Below are 18,704 nucleotides of genomic sequence, written 5' to 3'. Positions count from 1 at the left end.
GCCATCTCATGTTAGAAGGAGAGAGGCCAAGGCCAAAGACCACTTGTTGTGAGGGCCCACATCTAAAGGAAATGTACAAACCCCAACTCCGATGAAGTTGGGACGTTTGGTAAACAGTGAATAAAATCAAAATGCTATCATTTTCAAAACATTCAATCTATTCATTAGATGGAGAATAGTGAAAAGACAACATATTAAGTGTTAAAACCGAGAAAAAATATTGTTTTGGGGGACATATGTACTCATTTCTAATTTGATAAATCCAACACGTCTCAAAAGAGTTGGGACGGGGATCAGTGAAATTTAGTAAACATCCAAATAAGATAAAACAACAAAGAAGAACATTTCAAAATGAATTGTACTGACGGACAATATAGGTGTCCAGGTATAAGATCATCACAGAGAGGCTGAGTCGCTCAGAATTAAAGATGCAAAGGGAATAATTACCATAGTTATTACATACATTTTTGAATTCCCTTTGATTTACCACGATTGAGTGTATATAAGACATATTTTTGTTAATAAAATCATTGCATAGGTTCATGACATCATGAAATATATATTGGCTGTAGTCTCACTCTAATTCCTGGAGTGCTAGAGCTATTGAAAATTTACCATATTAAGAATGCTTAATGCATGAAAATGATACAGGGGTGTAACATTCTCCTAAGCACCTGAGCTCACTTGAAATAGACCCAGAAGACATGGGAAACTGTCCTTTGCTTACAGAAGTCAGCAGAAGTTGTAGAAGTCCATTCTTTTTGACAATAATAGAGCATTGCACATCCTGTGCTACAGTAAAAATGGACCATCCAACTTGTGTTAGTGCTAGCTTCAAAAGTCAGCCTCCATGATGGCATGCGGGTGCAGTAGTGCATTGGTTAAGATGTTCTCACTCATCTGTAGAGTTAAATACAGTGCTGAATGGTATACATGGGTTTTAAACAGCATGAAAAGCCACTCATGCATTATATTTTCAAGGGAGATCTTCGATTACTGCCACTTAGTAAGGTCAAATTGCATTCTCTTCTATGTTTTAACAGTTTGGCTCCATCATAAGGACCAGCAGGTGATAAAATGGTGGGTTTTTGGTCAAGACCTGTCACACTGTAAGCACTACAGAAAGGAAAACATTGCAAAACATGACAAGGAATACACCCACCATTTAAGCTGGTGAAATCATGTCCAAGATAGGAATTAACACTGTTTTTTTTATATAAAATCATCTCATCGGTTAATGTATTTAACTGTTAAGTGTTGTCTTTTGTTTTGTTTTTAGTCTTCCTCGACATTTGCTGCCATCTATTGTCCCCGTCCCAACTCTTTTGAGACGTGTTGGATTTATCAAATTAGAAATGAGTACATATGTCCCCCAAAACAATATTTTTTCTCAGTTTTAACACTTAATATGTTGTCTTTTCACTATTCTCCATCTAATGAATAGATTGAATGTTTTGAAAATGATAGCATTTTGATTTTATTCACTGTTTACCAAACGTCCCAACTTCATCGGAGTTGGGGTTTGTATAGTGTGGAAACTAGGCGACAACTGGTAATGAAAGAGACTTAAACCGTTAAGACATGGCAATGTAGATTTGCTGTTACCAGAATGGCAATGACCAGGTCGTCATGCATTACTAAAGGCCCCGTGTTATGTCACAGTAGTGTAGTAGATTCAAGATTCAAGAATTTATTGTCATTGTCAAAAAGGCAACGAAATTGTGTTTGGGGTACAATACTTAGTAGTAGCAGGTTTCCAAGTAAAGTGCAAAACGAGGTAAAAGTGACACCAGTGCTTGACCCCCCCAGCCCCCCCATCCCCCAGCAGAGATTAAGTGCATAATACGACACCCCCCCCCCTCTCTCAAACATGCACACGCGCACGCACGCACACACACACTCACACACACACACACACACACACACACACACACACACACACACACACACACACACACACACACACACACACACACACACACACACACACACACACACACACACACACAGAGAATGTCCAAAGGATAGATGGATAAGTAATGGATAGTAATGGTAATGTTCCTCAGCAGTCCTGCAAATTCAAAAGTCTAATGGCCTGGTGGTAAACGCTCTTGGCCAGTCTTTCGGTGCGGCTCTGAAGGGACCTGTACCTTCTACCTGAGGGTAGCTGTTGGAACAGATGGTAGGCAGGATGGTGGCTGTCACGCAGGATGTTATGCACTCTCCGTAGACAGCGTGTGGTGTAGATGGTACTAATCTCTGGGAGAGGCATTCCAGTGATTTTCCCTGCTGTTTTCACCACACGCTGGAGTGCCTGCTGATCTGCTTTGGAGGAGCTGGAGAACCACACTAGGAACCCATAGGTCAGAACACTGCTGATGGCACAGTTGTAAAAGTTCACCAGCAGTGGTCTGGGGATGTGGTAGCTCCTCAGCTTCCTCAGGTAGAAAAGGCGCTGCTGGGCCTTCCCAACAGCAGAGGCGATGTGGGTGCCCCAAGACAGGTCCTCCGCCAGGGTCACTCCCAGGAATTAAGTCCTGACTCTCTCCACTCTAGTACTATAGCAGTTAACTTTTCAATGACTATTACAGCGTTCCTCTGATAGAACGAAGTGCATTATAGGACTACGCTGAAGAGAGGATATACAAACACACACACACAATCTCTCTCTCTCTCGCTCTCTCTCTCTCTCTCAGACACACACACACACACACACACACACACACACACACACACACACACACACACACACACACACACATCTGCACCCTTGCGTCGCTCTGTCCCTTCATGTTCAATGATAGGGTTGTGACATGCCATATAGTATGCATCTGATCATTACCCAGACACACATGCAAATGTGTGTGTGTGTGTGTGTTTCTGTCTGTCTGTTTGTGTACATCAGCAGCGTAGGGACATAAGGGCCAGTGTGGGCCAGTGCCACTATGATTGACAGCTGGCCCACGCTATCAGAAGTGTCCAGCATCAAGTTAAAAAATAGTAATAATAATAAGTGAAAGACACAGAAAAAAATCAAGGAACGAAATAAAACAGCCATTAACAATATAAGTCAACATCCTGCTTCAATGCAGTAGGCTATGGCTGTCTTAGAACTTTTTTGGTCATGCCCGATATAATTATTTTATTGTCTTAATTTTGATTGGCCAGCAGCAACGCACATTCATAACTGTAAACAATCGCTTGAACTCGCAACGGGTTTTTGCTAGCCAGTGCTATGTTTTGCAGAATGCTGTTGCTGCTGTCACAGAAGTTAGTTAAGCATTCAACAGTTCTTTGCTAAGAATGGCAATTAATGGATGACTTTACCCGATGGAATGCTAAGGAATAAACTATGGATGTAGCCTACCACCATGCACAAGGTAGGAGATATTCATTTCAAACTACCAATAATGGAAAAACACAAGCTAACATTGGCTATAGAAAACTATCAGAGTGGTGCAGGACAACCAAGGGAATATTTGACCACGAAGTGTGAATCATTTCTTCTACTGGCAGTTAAGGGAATACTTTCTTTTGGTGAAGCAGTCTAATCTAGGGATAATGGGCTCGAGTCCTGTGTGTGTGGAACAGGAACAGCCTTCACCAACCGTGGTGATTGATGTTTGACGTAGCATCCCCTTTTGTTATATGAGCAACAGGTCTGCTTTTAAAGCGTAGGATGGTGGATTTATATTGGCTATTATCCTACGTAGTTCTGTGGTGGCATACCAGCAACTTTGGTATCACGGCTAGTGTCCAATGCGTAGCCTAAATATGGCGTTGTCATAGGCCTACCAAACATTTCTCGTTCTGTCCATAGGTCTGCCTCTTGCTATAAGGCTACGCCTCTATGTTAAAGTTCTGTCGTCCGATGAGGAACAGTTTTCAGTTTGCCAACACGGTCAAAGCCTGTTGATATCCAGCTACAAAACCGTGAATAACTTGCCGACTTTGTCCGATGGTTGCAAGACTCTCTCCCTCGCGCGCACTGCACTCACTCTCTCTCGCTCTCTCACTCACTCACACACAGGCACGCACTTGAAACTGTGGAGGTCAATGGTAAAACGTTTTGTTGTTTTGCACAGTGCCTCAAGTAGGCCTAACGCATGCATCCAAAGCACACTGTGCTTTGAAATAGGCCGACTGTAGGCTACATGTATGTATGAAGCAGTCAATTAGACAAAGCTCCAGGCTTCCGCAAAGCCACAGCAGCATCGTATAGGGACCTGACATTCGGTGCCAGGGATTAAAATTAACTTCGTCCTGTTATTAAAGTGAAACAAAGGGTCGCCCACAGTATTTACATTTTCTGCCTACGCCACTGGTGTACATGCATGTTTGCAGGCTTGTTTGCATGCTTGTGTGTATTTGAGTGAGAGAGAGTGAGAGAAAGAAAGAACATGCGTGTGTGTGTGTGTGTGAGTTACCATAGCACTGTGAGCGGGGCCGTATGGCGTAAGGTGGGGGTGATCGGGGTTCCACACTCAGAACTGGAGCTGAGGCACTACAGCCGTGCATATGAGAGGACTGTTCCTGTTATAACACACACACACGCACACACACACACACACACACACGCACACACACACACACGCACACGCACACACACACACACACACACACACACGGTAAATTGATGGGTTTATATAGCATTTTTCCACTCCTTAAAGAACTCAAAGCACTATATGTATGCCTCACATTCACCCATTCACACTCCAGGAGCATTTTTTGGCTTAGGTATCTTGATGGGGTCAGGCAGAATGGGGCTCCAACCTTCAACCCTCTGGTTGCAGAACAGCTCCTCTACTTCCTGAGCCACCACTACTCAGTATATAAAATTAAGACGATAATAGTAGAATGTTTACAGCTACAATACAATAGATCATTAGAATGCTGTAATTAACTATTGGGAAAATTGTTTAGCTTATTTTGTTTCACGTCAGTTTACTATTCATTTTGTCAACCTGCCAACCTGTTCTATTCTATTCTATTCTACTATATTCTGTTCTATTCTATTCTATTCTATTCTGTTCTGTTCTGTTCTGTTCTACATGTATTCTATTCTATTATATTCTAGTCTATGCTATACTATTCTATTCTATTCTGATCTGTGGTATTCTATTCTATTCTATTCTAGTCTAGTCTATTCTATTCTAGTCTATGCTATGCTATACTATTCTAGTCTATGCTATGCTATACTATTCTGGTCTATGCTGTACTATTCCAGTGCTCCAGTCATGACATGTACCTCCAGTACGGAGCGGTGCTCGGGCCCGGTCTCCTCCTCGGTGAGAGAGGACAGGGATCCGTCCCGCACCCTGCGGGAGTCGCGTACCCGCCGCGCCCCCATGGCGCCCCCCAGCACCAGCGCCATCTCCGCAGGGTCCAGATCCTCCAGACTCACACTGCCAAGTGAAAGAAAACGTGAAATTACCGCATTTTGTTATTGTGACACGTCACCAACACAGTTGCAGTTGCAGTTTGCAGTGTTATTTATTTCAACACTCTTCTAGTAGGGCCAGTGTCCAGCAAGCACATTTGTAGCGCTGTCAGCGCCTGTTTTCAATGCAAATGCTATGTGCTTCCGCATCCAGAGTGCTAAGCACCTTCAGCGCTAAAAAGACAGCAAGATAGACCTTGCTTGACATGGCACTCATAGTGCTTTGATCTTGTTTTGTGTGTCTATATATTCCTAAATTATATGTGATGGTTTCAGTTAGCTATGGAGCTGATATCACCCTATGTGACTTATGCAACAACATGAGTACAGAGTTGGAAAGCATCCAGGATAATTCAAATGCTCTGCGCGCACTATACACACACATATGTATATGTATATTACCTGCGCGTTTCGTTGGGGGAGCAGCATCCCTGCTGCACCACGGCGCCCGGTTCCCAGCTGTGCCTCCTCCAGGGGTCCAGGTGGGTCAGGTGACGTGTGGCCGGGGAGCGACGCACCACCACGGCAACCTCTGGGGAGCCATGGTGAGGCTGGGGGTGGTGGCTGGGGCAGGGGGTATGGCTGTTGGGGGTATGGCTGTTGGGCGACGTCGGCACAGAGGAGAGGGAGGGGGCCGGGGATAGTGTAGAGGAGGGTTGGGGACTGCTGGGGTTATTGCTGTGGCTGTGGGGTGACGTCGGTAATGGGGAGAGGGCTGGGGATATTGAACAAGAGGTGGGAGAAGAGGTGGAGGTGGAGGTGTGGCAGTGGGGGCAGTGGTGAGTGTGTTGGTGATGGGGGCCCTGGGGAGAGGAAGGGGGCCGAGGCGGGGAGAGAGCAGGCGGTAGTGGAGTCGTGGACATCTGGAAACGGACAAGAGAGAGAGGACACAAATGGAGGAAGGAGAGAGAGAGAGAGAGAGAGAGAGAGAGAGAGAGAGACCGAGAGAGAGAGAGAAAGAAGAGGAGAAGGGAAAAGGGGAACATAAAGGAAGGAGGAGAGGGAGCAAGAGGATGACCATTCTGTTACCAGGGCAACCCCAACAACAATACTGTAACAACATGCACGCACAGATGGGTGTGAGTGAGTGTATGTGCATTTGGGGTGTGTGGAGGAAGGTGTGTGTGTGTGTGTGTGTGTGTGTGTGTGTGTGTGTGTGTGTGTGTGTGTGTGTGTGTGTGTGTGTGTGTGTGTGTGTGTGTGTGTGTGTGTGTGTGTGTGTGTGTGTGTGTGCGTGTGCGTGCGTGCGTGTGCCTAGTCATACATGTGCATGTATGCATGGTGACACATCAAAAAGCACACAATGTTGACACTCCGTAATGTCCGAACTTTCCCCTAGTTAGACTGGACACACATGACAGTGGGAGGCTCTGTTACGAGGGGCCCAACGGATGGAGTAGGGTAGTGAGTGAAACACACACAGAGAGAACGTATAATTGAGGCCAGGTGTTGGACACAGATAACACGTCAAAGCAAATGAATGTCAGCACGCTACATTCTAATCATTGTGAAAAATTCCATTACACGTCAGGTAGAGCAATGGACAGTAAATTAGAAACAGGGGGTTCCTCTGTGCAGCAAGGGGGGGGGGGGGCGCTTACACAGGGGTATCTTAACCCGTTAAAACAAGGCCCCAGTTATATTTTGCTATTATCAGAATGCCAATCAAGAGAGGTATAAATGTGTATATCCAGAATGCAGGTTTCCGCACACTTGCCGGCTTTGCTTTTTCTTTTATCTTTTTTCCCCAAGTTTGACTGGCAATGACCAAATCGAATATATTATTAAAGGCTGTGTGTAGCGTAATAGTATAGTATTGGGTAGAATGGTGGAAAACATCCCTCTTAAGAAATAGGTAACTTTGCTTTTCTTCTCCAGATAGAAGTTAATGTGTTTAGGTGTAGGTCCATAATGCCCACCGTACCATCTGAGGCACACTGTAATAGCCATTGAAAGGTTTATTACCATAGTACTACTCTACTATGACATAACACAGTAATGCATTACGACTCGGTTATTGCCCTTCTAGTAATATTACATTTATGACGACATGTTTTAACAGGTTAATAGTAGTTTAGATGACAGTGACATGGCCTAAGTTAATAACTAAGGTGGTGTGGTAGTACTACTGTGGTAGTTAAAGTTTTTTTCAATGACTATCAGTATTCCACTGGTAGAATATGTGCACATTATGAGGCTCCACTCCTGATGTGTGGGAGTGCAAGGGAGTGTTTGGTGATTTACGTAGTACTGTATCCCACCCACATGTTGTCTGACTGCAGCAGAGATAGGGCTGTGAGCAGTTGTTACATTGGATTATGTAAGAAGGGGGAACTCCACCCCCCAATATTTCTCCATAGTACACTTTTGACCATACGGACAAAAATACCACATTACACTTGCATAATTGCTAAAAAAAAAACATTTAGCATATTCCCTAACTTTCTAAAATTCAATTTGGATGACAATCTTGGCTGTCTTGGAAGAGTTCTGCACTCTAAAGTGCTTTTGCCATCACTTTTAAGTGACTACGGTGTAAAATAATGGGATTAGCTGTGTGTTTCCACCACCTGAATTCTGTTGCTAAAATGTGTGTGTGTGTGTGTGTGTGTGTGTGTGTGTGTGTGTGTGTGTGTGTGTGTGTGTGTGTGTGTGTGTGTGTGTGTGTGTGTGTGTGTGTGTGTGTGTGTGTGTGTGTGTGTGTGTGTGTGTGTGCGCGCGCGATAGGGCTGCACGATATATCGAAAATGTATCGATATCGCAATATCACGGCTTGCGATACACATAACAGGAAATTTGGTGAGAAGGTTAAAAAAATGCATTACAATGTTGACATTTTAAGTTGATTAGCCATGTTTTTTCCTAATAAAAAATAATATTGGCAATAAAAGATTGCTCTTAGTTGTTTAATACATGATAAAGTGTAGAATGGCAAGTAGAGAGGGGAAAATATATATGTATATATTAAATATCGCGAGTAATATCGATATCGCAGAATACAGACATGTTATTGTGCATCGCATATTTTTCCAATATCGTGCAGCCCTAGTGTGCGAGTGTGCATTTGTGCGTTTGTGTGTGTGTGTTTCAGTGTTTGTGTGCGCCTGTGTATAAGTGCCTGCACGTGAGGAGGACACTGGGAAAGTGATATCCTAACCATTAGATTATAGTAAAGCAACTTCTTGATTTTAAAATCTAAGAAAATAATGTGAGGACATAAAATGTGATTAAATGCACTGTGTATGTAATACTAAAAAACCCTGACTCAAAACAGCATACATCTCGACAGGTTTGACTCCTGCACAATTTCAACATTTCTGAATGAATGAATCAGCTCTCTCTCAAGTGCAGCATGATAATAACTACATTGTTATAATAACTACATTGTGTTACGTTAACTGATAAAGTGCTTGAGTGTTTGCAGACATATGGGTCATTGAAACAGAGTGACACCCTATGGTGTGGCTACTCTGTAGGCTGGACCTACTCATGACCATTCAGAGTCTAAGTCATGGTGAAAGAGGGAGAGTGAGAGAGCAGCGGACTTGACGTCACAGGTGCCACAGCAGAAGAGTGATCACATACTGATGCAGACCGTGCCCAAACCAAACGAAGGCGTGCGATGATGTGTCACCAAGCGTATTACTATGTAAACACATGGTCACACTTTCTGTGTTTACACTGTATTTCTCTCTCTCTCTCTCTCTCTCTCATACACACATATAGAAAACACATGCACACATGCATGGATACTAACACACTAAAAGCACATCCTCTCACTTGCGCACACACAGAGGTGCGCACACACAGACACACACACACACAGACACACACACAGTATTTATGTACTAATACTGTCCACATACCGTGTGCAGCAGGTCAGGTATGTCTTCAAGTCCCATACTCCACACATGTGATGAGTGCACCTCCTATGGGCAGCCTGCTGTCATTACAGTTCAGCTCCTCTTCAGATGTAGATCTGAGGACGACATTTACACAGTTAACATCAACGTTTCAGTGTACTTACTGTAATTGTTTTAAATTCACCACCAATATGTAAAAAACATTACACAGAGGATTGGAATTTGGAATCTCGGATGGTGCACAATTCAGGCACTACGTTCCAGTGTGTATGGAGTATTAATTATGCACTGAAACATAGTGCCCAAAGTGCACAAGAGCACTATCTGAGGCACAACACATGTTTCAATACTGTATGTGTGTGATGGCATAAAGCGCACCACAAAATATTCATTCATCTTTTGTTGGTTTGTATGGATGTCCTGTTTTTATGTTTATAGGCAGTATCCAAGGTGCACATACTGAAGGTGCTGTTCTGAAATTGTTTTTTTATTGTTTTACCTGTTTAAGTAGGTCTTCTTTCATTTCATTTGTGTGCTGCGCATTATTCCCTGAGGGTGGGGGTTAATGAGGTACCTCAATGGGGCGTGTCAGTCTGATAGTTAATTAGTAAAGCCTGATTGGTAGAGACGTATGTAGATGTATGATTGGCTAATTGTTTGACTGCCTGGCCACGAGGCTACTCTACTACATTGTGTTACGTCTACTGATAAAGTCGCTTGAGTGCAGACACTTGAGTGTTTGCAGAACACACATGGTTTTTTTTTCATCAAATGATCCGTGGCGTTTCTACATGGAATTTTAAAATGCAGAGAGAGGATGAGGACATCTGTGTTTCCCTCCATTAGCAGGAAATGTAGTGGAAGTATACAGAGTCCAAATGTAGCTGTGTCTATATGTGTGTGTGTGTGTGTTTGTGTGTGTGTGTGTGTGTGTGTGTGTGTGTGTGTGTGTGTGTGTGTGTGTGTGTGTGTGTGTGTGTGTGTGTGTGTGTGTGTGTGTGTGTGTGTGTGTGTGTGTGTGTGTGTGTGTGTGTGTGTGAGTGTGAGTGTGAGCGTGTGCGTGCGTGAGTGAGCGTGCATGTGTCTGTGTGAGTGTGTGTGTCTGCGTCTTTTTCTATGTATATGTTTGCGTCTTCAGTGAGGATGTATGTACTGTCTGTATGTATATCTGTCTGCTGTTTACTACACAATAAAGCAATAAACTGGTGGTTACACATTCATGCTATAGGATTGCAAACTGAAGTTCCAAAACAACTTTTAGTGCTTAGAACACTGAGTCTCCCCACTGGCTCACTGGCTAGAAAGTTACTTAACTTTTACTGCTTTACGTGTGTGTGTGTGTGTGTGTGTGTGTGTGTGTGTGTGTGTGTGTGTGTGTGTGTGTGTGTGTGTGTGTGTGTGTGTGTGTGTGTGTGTGTGTGTGTGTGTGTGTGTGTGTGCCTACAGCTGTGATTTTTATAAAGAGTCAGCAAACAGCAGATAAGACAGATATTGCAGTTACACCACACCCACTAAAGACAGTCCAGTTAACAAGAGAAGAGCCGAGAGAAAGAGAGAGAGAGAGAGAGAGAGAGAGAGAGAGAGAGAGAGAGAGAGAGAGAGAAACAAGAGTACAAGGGATGTCAAGAGAGAGGCGGATGAGAGAATGAGAGGAGGAGCCAGGGAGAGAGTGAATAAAAAACGAGTGTGATGAGGAAAGAAAAGAACAAGGGAACATGAAAATAAACAACAACGAAAGGACAGGAAAGGGAGTGTACCAGGAAAGAGTGTGAAGTAAGCACGACATGTAACAAAGGTACTACCCTACTCATTCACATCAGACTTCTACTCTATACATTCCCACAGAACAAGACAACAAATCACGATTAATCAAACAGCAAACATTCAACCAGCGAGACACAAACTCAAATTATTTTTAAACCCTTATCAAGACACAGTCATTAAGCAAACAGATTCATAACGTTGTGTCAAAACAACATGCCAACAAACAAAGCCTCTCCCCTTTCCTTACAGTAACATTAAAACGGCATCTGGATCACAAGCACAAAAGGCTGCTCTGATAACGATGAAGGAAGAGGGCTCGTGACAGAGCCTAGTCTAGAGGTTATGCCAACGTGAACACAATGTTATCTCACCAAGCAGGGCAGCCTGTGTGGCTGTGCGTGTGTTTCTCTTCCTCCCAGCCTCAGAACAGGGCACTCCTTTTGCCCCTCATTCCAATACTCATCATTCCTCTCCTCCCTCTCCCTCTCCTTCCCTCCCTTCTCCCACTTCCTCTCTGTATCTGTTTCTCTCTCTCTCCATACCTTACTCTCCAGCTCCCTTTTTTCTCTCTCCCAATGCTTATTTTATCATTCCTCTCCACCTTCTTTCCCCTCCCTCTCTCTCTCTGTCGCTCTCTCTCTCTCACTCACTTTCACTCTCTCTCTCCCTTCCCCTAAATCTCTTTTTCTCGCTCCCAATGCTTTTCATTTTTTCATCCATGCCTTCTGGCGTCGGATTTCTCCCCATGTTTGCTACAGCTGTGAAGTGACTTCATCTCAGTTGTTTGAAAGAGGCCCAGCCTCAAGGAAACACATTCACTCACTCACACACACTTACAGTGTACACACAGCCCTCAGACATGGACTCTTAGTACAAACACCCGCACGCACGCAAACACACACACATACACACGTGTGCGTGCACACACACACATACATACACACTGTACACATTCACTGAAAATGCATATGCAATCATACATGAATGTGCCCAGATATTCAGACACAGTTACATACACATGCAGTTCATAAGGCAAACACACTTACACAGTACACAGACACACCCAGGTTGAAGTACTCGCATGTACACAGACTTACCCAGCCATTTCTCTCTCTCTCTCTCTCTCTCTCTCTCTCTCTCTCTCTCTCTCTCTCTCTCTCTCTCTCTCTCTCTCTCTCTCTCCTGGGACCATGTGCACTGAACTCATGGAACTGCAAACCTACATCCAGTCGTCACTGTGCGTCAATGAGTATGTGTGTGTGTGTGTGTGTGTGTGTGTGTGTGTATGTGTGATAGAGACTGTGCATGCACATGTGTTTTGAGGGAAAAGGCACGACACTGTAGCAGGACTGTATTATGTCATATGGGCTGGGCTTTCAAGTCTGAGGGAGGCTTAAGTTCGAAAGGTTAGAATAGCGAATGTGTCCATTGTGTGTGTGTGTGTGTGTGTGTGTGTGTGTGTGTGTGTGTGTGCCTGCGTGCGTGCGTGCGGGCGTGCATTTGTTCGTGAAAACAGGTTGAGTAAAGCAAAGAGTGAAAGTGATAAAAAAGCGTAAGAGTGAAAGAAAGACTGAAAGAAAGAGATAGACCCAGAGATAGAGATTAAGATAGAGAGCGGCAGATAGACAAAAAAGAGAACCTACTAACTAAACACAGGTGTTCAGACTCTGGTGGCAGTGAGCTTTCTTTGGTCCAACTCTCAAAGTCAGATCTCACGTACATCCATTTAAGCCGAGTGCAGGCTGTGGTAGGCCGAAACATCACTACAATAAAATGGATTGAAAGGGGGCTCAATGGTGTGCTATTCATCTTTGACTTTTCTCGAACTATATCTCTGGGATTTCCCCCAGAACTGTGTAGTTAAAGACAGTTTCTAAAGTTAGCTTGCAAAAAAAATAGCAAGCTTTTGTGTTTGGGGGGGGTGGGGGGCTAACGTGGATCGCACTCGGGTTCTTCATTTCTTCTTTTGATCTATTTCTATTTTTTTTACATAGCAGCAGAAGTGTAGACAAACGTTTCGGCTGTTGCCTTCGTCAGTGTCTATGAATATGAATCTATACAAAAACATCACATTTTCAATCATGATAGTCTGTGTGTGTGTGTTTGTGTGTGTGTGTGTGTGTGTGTGTGTGTGTGTGTGTGTGTGTGTGTGTGTGTGTGTGTGTGTGCGTGTGTGTGTGTGAGCGAGAGAGAGAGAGAGAGAGAGAGAGAGAGAATACATCTGTGTATGAAGATGATCATTAAAGGCATTGACCAACTGATTGAACAATAAAATAAAATGAATAATAGATTAAAAGAATGAAAGTGATGCCAGACAGAGGCCTGCACAGAGAAAGCCACGTAGTGAGGCAAGGTAAGAAACAGCAACAACACTAGATAGTAATATGAAAGGCTCCGTGGATAGAGGGACTAATAGGAGGGGTTTAGGACTATTTCATGGAACCTTTCACTTCTAACTGGAGACTGATTTAAGACTTAACATTTTCTTTTTATACGCATATTAATTATTGCTCCATCTACTGTGACAGGAACTACCCAAGTCACAAGATACAACCATGGGAGAAGGATAACGCTAATACTCTCAAGAGTAAAAATACAGTGATTATTCAATACTTGGAGTGTCAATTTCAACATCTTCTAGCGTTTATTTGTTCCCAGAGCACTGTCTAAGCATGGAATGAACACAGCATTTGTATACAGTGTACAGTGCAAAGGCTCTGGTGCAGGACCTGCTTTGATCCTGGTCCATAGCGTTAGCTGTATCAACATGCCAAGCTACATTAAAAGACAAATTAGTTGACACCAAGGGATGAATTCATTGAATACTCCACATAGTTTCCGAAGTTGTTTGTTATGGTGGAAAGTGATGAGTGACATTTCGACTGTGCGTGTCTTCCTCAGAGTTAAACCACTTTGGAGGGCTCCAGTCATGCATGGGTGGGTACAGTCCTCATGAACTAACGCAGCTGTCTAATAACAGTTGGAGACAACAGGAGCCTCAGGAGATGACGAGATACCTAGGCCTATGTCTTTTAATTTAGCTTGGTACATTGGTAAAGCTTAGACTGGAAGGTTTTCACGTCTCTGAAGAGATTGTTCATTTATCTTATCAAATTATCTAATCTAACTATCTCATTTCTAAATGCGTCATCTGTCTATCTTGAGCCATTTGGTAGATTCCATCTACTAATTTAAGCAGACAGACAGAGAGAGACAGAGAGGGGGTGGGGAGAGACAGAGGAGGAGTGACAGACACAGGGAGAGAGAGAGAGAGAGAGAGAGAGAGAGAGAGAGAGAGAGAGAGAGAGAGAGAGAGAGAGAGAGAGAGAGAGAGAGAGAGAGAGAGAGAGAGAGAATCCTGACCTGCAGTGATTTCTTGTAGTGAACTTCAATTCCTGTAATAAATGTTTTCAACTGTTTGTTTGCTTCGTCCATGTGCTAGCAGGTTATGTATTCGCCTCAAAAAGAGTGTTGTCATGTGCCACTACACAAGGAAACTGCACATGGATTGGCGCTATGGGATACTGGCAGCTTGTGTCTGTAAGACTACAGTGTATTCCACTTCCTCATAGAACATGACCTTTGAGATTGTCCCAGGACAGCTTAATCCCTATATATATATATATATATATATATATATATATATATATATAAGGTAAGCGTACCCATTAAGCCCATGTACCCTTTAAGCCCACTTTCAACTTTGAGGTCAATTTAAAGAAAGGGAAAAGGTGAATTTTGTTGTTCATCACCCTATCCAATTAAAGGGTTTAGTAACTGACAAAATGTTTTTTATTGCAAACAAATCACATTTTTTATCGTCGAGTTATCCCCGTCCAAGTGAACCCAGTCTCAGGACTACTGACAAGAAGTTGCCTCAAAACTTTGCCGTTTTGGGACATGTCAGAAATCATAGAATTTCAGCTAGTTTAAGTAAAATATTTTGAAAATACTTTCATATTTAGTGAACTAAGAGGTAAATGTAATGATTTTTATATATATACATGCAGTGTTTTACTAAATTATAGCATTTCCCTTCAAATGGAAAGATGTGTTTTATGAGCGAGCAAACGCCGATATTCTCTTGATACAACCACACACCATCTTTATCTTACTCTACCGTAAGACTTAAGGTGGTTAGGTATGAATTCTAAGCATATTCCAGTTTGTTTGGCATTGATCTTTAAAGAAATGCATCATGAAATGTTTTTGTGGAGTTGATTATTTCCATAAAATAGCTTTTTGTATAGGCGGGCTTAATGGGTACAAGGTGGGCTTAAATGGTACACCCCATTGAAATGCATGCAAGTTGGCATGCATGCTAATGAAAAATGCCTTTGAGGGACATAAAAAGTGCTGTACAATCTGAAGTAGTAGGTCAAAAAGGCGTAATGTAATGAACTAACAATAATCAATAAGAAAAAATAAATTTCTCTGTTTGGATGAAGAATTTTATGAAGTATATGAAGTAAGAGATGGTGTAATGTTTAATTAGGTTTTATGCATTATTTTTTTTTTGCAAATCTTACATTTTGGAAGAATATTTTGATCTGAAACCATTTATGCCATATAGGCTACACTGTTTAAACTCAACTCACACACCTCACCAGGTATTTTGATAGAGAAATAACAAGTGGGCTTAAATGGTACCAAAGGTACCATTTAAGCCCATTCAGACTTTTCACTTTTCTCGTAAAAAATCTTCATATTGTACTTTGAAATATTCATCAATTCAGTGATAAACATTGAGAAGAGAGGTAAATCTTACTATTTAAGAAATCATTTCACAAAAAAATTGTGTGAAGATGATTGAAAAATAAAGAAATTTAGATTTTGGTGGGCTTAATGGGTACGCTTACCTTAGGTCTTTTACAACTTTATTGATGATAGGACAGTTTGAGAGGTGGACAGGAAGCGAATTGGGAGAGAGATGGGGAGGGATCGGCAAAGGACCCGGGCCGGGAATCGAACCCGGGTCGGCCGCACGGTAGACGAGTACCCTACCGGTTGGCCACGGCAGGGCCTTAATCCCTATCTTAATGTAACACATTACACACACTACATGGCGTTACACTTAGCAGACATTTTTATCCTACTGTGACAAGATTACACTGTACTACAGGAACACTTCCTCATCGAGGGTGACCTTTGGCATTGAACCTTAATTACTATGTTATTATAACGCATCACATACCTATACATGAAGTTAAACTGCCCTGACAATTGTATCCAACTGTAACAAGACTACACTATAGGCCTACTACACTTCCTCATCGAAAGTGAACTTTGACATTGTCCCAGGAGACTTTAATTACTAGGTTATTGTAACACATAACGTGACATTAAACTTAGCAGTAAATATAAACAAGGGAAGTCAAAAAGTGTAAGCAAAGGTGAAACAATGTTAGTATTCATAGGGTATGGGACCATGAGAATGTGAGTAAGTTAGGTTATTTTTGTCTTGTGTTTTCTTTTCCAGACAGAAAATCCACATCCACATGGATATTCAAGTGCTTTTCTTTTCTCATAGGTTGGACATTTCCTTCAGCATTTCACAGGACTTGTAGCAGGTGCACAAACAATAGTGTCTATTTCATATCTTGAATATTGTTAGCTGAAAGGCCCTGTTAAATATTATAAGATTGTTCATAATAAACCATTAACTTTAGTGGAGATCTTATGGAGGGGGCCTGAACAGTGAGTACTCTTAAGCTAATACACCTTTAGGGCAAAGTGGGGCATTTCTTACTCACATTTCTGTTTTTAGTGAAGCGAATCCAACCCACACCCACACGTAAGCACCCACACAGTCTCTCTCTCGCTTGCTCTCCACACACAAACTCTCTCTCTCTCTCTCTCTCTCTCTCTCTCTCTCTCTCTCTCTCTCTCTCTCACACACACACACACACACACACACACACACACACACACACGCACACGCGCACACACACACACACACCTCCCTCCATCCATCCTCTCCCTGGCTGACCATAACCACGTGTCTTCTTTTGTAACCCCTCCTGTCCCCTCATTCATATTCAAGGGGGGCTGGCCTGGGGATGGCAGCAGCAACTGGCAGCTGTTGAGCTGCTCAATGGTGGCCACATCAGCTTAAGCAATGGGAATGAAGAACCACACACCGATGAGCTCCCTTTTAATCCATTTTTATATTCGTGATGTTTCGGGCCACTATGGCCGCTCATCGGTGTGTGGTTCTTCCTTGGCTTACATTGAACTTGGCTTACTTGAACTTACATTTGACCCTGCATCTGGCTAAAAGTAAATGGATGTGTGTGAGATTTGACTTGGGGTCACATCAGTTTACCAAGCGCAGCTCAGGGGATGATTCTGGAAAAGTGGTTCAACCCTATCGGCAGAATATGTTACAACAGTCTGTCTAGTTTTTGAGCCTCTGTGGAGAGTCATCGGGATGGTGGTGACTTTTCCAATGGCACAAACCCAAACTACAACCTAACTTTTAATGCTATAGTTTGTCTTGCCAGGCCATGGTTCAGTGACTTACTGTGAGACTTTTTAGACTACTTTTTTTGAGAGCAAAGTGACAAGTCTCCACTTATCACTACATTTATTATGGTCTGTCCTGCATTATCTGTTTACTCCAAGTTTAAGGGCCCTTGGGCAGTAATGGACCCATCTGACTGGAAGAGGACTTGTACAGTGCAGACCTCCACCAAGACAGTTCAGGTCAATCCCCGTGAGCTATTGTATATACCAACAAGCATTACCAGTACCTGTTCTGGAGTTGGCATGTTCTTCTGTCAGGGCAACTAACCAGCAGACAAATAAACAAAGCAAACAACTGTGACTACAGCTCTGCCGAATCCTTGCCCTACCTACGCCAGCAACGACACTGTTCTCTGGTTATCTCTCAACTTTATCAACAACAATCCTGTGATGCCGAAGAAGTCTCTTTATTGCTGTCATACAGATACAGTGAGATACACAGAGCAGTAGATTACATTAGCTAAATGGAATAATACAGCATTACTTGGGACGTCCTTGCCCTTTCCATGATGGCCCCAAAAGTGATTCCATTAGATTTGAAGATTGAAAGCCAGCCAGCCAGACAGACAGACAGAGAGAGAGAGACAGAGAGAGAGAGAGAGAGAGAGAGAGAGAGAGAGAGAGAGAGAGCAATAGAGCAAGAGAGGTGAGATGGATAAGCCTATTCTGCAGTGATTTTCTTCAGTAACTCCTCTCCCCTTGCTTTTGCCCAGGCAAATATGATCAGGGGTCTGTTGCAACGTGGTCCGCTGCAAAAAGCCTCAGGATTATCCCAGGTAACATGAGCACTGCCAACATGATGGTGCACAAAACAACAATCTCTCCCCATTCTGCCTCGAGCCAGGCTGAATACAAAGGCTTTCCACCCCCTTTTGCTTTATCGCTCTCCTTCTTTACGTTGCTCTGTCTTTCTCTCCTGCCAGGCCACCCTTTCAGTGTTCCCTGAGGGGTTTAGGTGTCTAAATAGCACCCTGGGGCCAAAAAGCTCTCTCTCTGCTCTCTCTCTCTCTGTCTTTCTTTCCCTCCCCTGAACTTTCATTAGCAAAGCTTTTAAAAATGGAAATGGGGCACTATGGGAGGTGTGTCAGGGGCAGGGCCCTAGTGTCAAACAC

General features: G+C 43.0%; 1 protein-coding gene across 2 annotated transcripts in view; it reads right to left on the bottom strand.

The window, feature by feature from the left end:
* arhgef1a (Rho guanine nucleotide exchange factor (GEF) 1a) overlaps positions 1-11,593 on the bottom strand; it is a 70,521-nt gene extending 58,928 nt beyond the window's left edge. For both annotated transcript variants that reach the window (XM_063185232.1, XM_063185231.1), the window contains exons 1-5: positions 11,439-11,593; positions 9,307-9,419; positions 5,843-6,303; positions 5,249-5,405; positions 4,428-4,533 (exon numbers count right to left, since the gene is read on the bottom strand). In XM_063185232.1, coding sequence (XP_063041302.1) covers positions 4,428-4,533; positions 5,249-5,405; positions 5,843-6,303; positions 9,307-9,342 — 760 coding nt within the window. In that variant the 5' untranslated portion in view covers positions 9,343-9,419; positions 11,439-11,593. The remainder of the gene's footprint in view (positions 1-4,427; positions 4,534-5,248; positions 5,406-5,842; positions 6,304-9,306; positions 9,420-11,438) is intronic.
* Positions 11,594-18,704: the final 7,111 nt, after the last annotated feature.

The sequence above is a fragment of the Engraulis encrasicolus genome, chromosome 20 (assembly GCF_034702125.1).
Source record: "Engraulis encrasicolus isolate BLACKSEA-1 chromosome 20, IST_EnEncr_1.0, whole genome shotgun sequence".
Classification (NCBI taxonomy): Eukaryota; Metazoa; Chordata; class Actinopteri; order Clupeiformes; family Engraulidae; genus Engraulis; species Engraulis encrasicolus.
The sequence above is the reverse complement of the archived record's forward strand: the minus strand, read 5'-3'. Positions and strand labels throughout refer to the sequence as shown.